Below are 1,161 nucleotides of genomic sequence, written 5' to 3'. Positions count from 1 at the left end.
ATTATACAGATAAAACTAAAATATACACATCATTGAATTTTATAATAATAATTAAATAATTAATTTATAAAAATAATTTATTGACTAAGAGATAATTATATAATTAAATTTTACTCTATTGAAAACCCAAATTTCACCATTTGATGTTGGTTTAGGGACACCATGTCCATTGTAATGAAAAAGAACTCTTTCTTCCTTTGCATTTCGCCTTAATGAAACACAAAGTTTTTTTACTTCTTCTATTGTTGGATCCAATGATTGTTTATAACGTGCTCTAGGTTGCCATCTCTCATATTGTTTTTGTAAATTAGCTCCAATCATTTCAAGAGCTTTTTGAGGTATCATCATTAAAGGATCTAATAATAGAAATAAACTTGAATTTTCAATAAAAAAAAAAAAAGAGTTAAAAATGTATATACCTATCCAGCACTCCAGTCGAGCACATGGTTGTATTTTGAAAACATCAGGAGGGTCTACACCAACATTCAAACATAGCACAAGTGCTACACTCACAGTTTTCATCTTTAACACAAATATTACTAAAGATATCTTATTATTGATAGAACATAAAATATAAATATTACCCGTTCTTTGAGTCGCCATGAGCTGACTATAGTTTGTACACTTTTTATTTCTTCGATATGTCTTTTTTTTGTGAAACATAATGGTAACTGCCAGTCGGCTGACTCTAAACTATCGGCACTGCCAGATGACTTAGTCAACGTTTCTTCCATTCATACAGGCGTACAAGATTTGGAGACTATTGTTTGGATCTTTTAAAAAAATACTACTTATTAACTAATTATAAACAAAAATTTAAATATTTTACTACCCTAACTGCAACAACGCCCGACCTCGTGTTTATAATCATTTAAAAAAAATTTTATCTCATTAATTTAAAAAAAGGTGATAACCTCTATTTGATAATAACATTTTGACGTTACCGATTTTGGTTTTCGTGGTAAAAATGTTTTTACAGTAAGAAAAAGTGCACATGTGTTTAATTCCTTTCAAGTTAAAATACATTAACTTAATCATCATATTATTACAATTGTAAATAACAATTAACTATTAATATATGTAGTTTATAATTTGTGCTGTAAGATTTTAACTGAAAAACTATCTAGTTTTATTTTATTATTGTAATTTTTTTTTTTTTGA

At 27.0% G+C, this 1,161-nt stretch overlaps 1 protein-coding gene across 1 annotated transcript; it reads right to left on the bottom strand.

The window, feature by feature from the left end:
- Positions 1-69: 69 nt before the first annotated feature.
- On the bottom strand, positions 70-861 carry LOC126909835 (regulatory-associated protein of mTOR-like). The gene is made up of 3 exons (XM_050692254.1): positions 585-861; positions 420-522; positions 70-356 (listed from the first exon to the last, which is right to left on the bottom strand). Exons 1-3 carry the CDS (start codon positions 732-734, stop codon positions 85-87), a joined length of 525 nt encoding a protein of 174 aa, XP_050548211.1. The 5' UTR covers positions 735-861; the 3' UTR covers positions 70-84.
- Positions 862-1,161: the final 300 nt, after the last annotated feature.

This window comes from Daktulosphaira vitifoliae, unplaced genomic scaffold (genome assembly GCF_025091365.1).
Source record: "Daktulosphaira vitifoliae isolate Bord-2020 unplaced genomic scaffold, ASM2509136v1 Scaffold_1526, whole genome shotgun sequence".
Taxonomy (NCBI): Eukaryota; Metazoa; Arthropoda; class Insecta; order Hemiptera; family Phylloxeridae; genus Daktulosphaira; species Daktulosphaira vitifoliae.
Note: the sequence above shows the minus strand (reverse complement) of the source record. Positions and strands in the feature narration are given on the sequence as shown.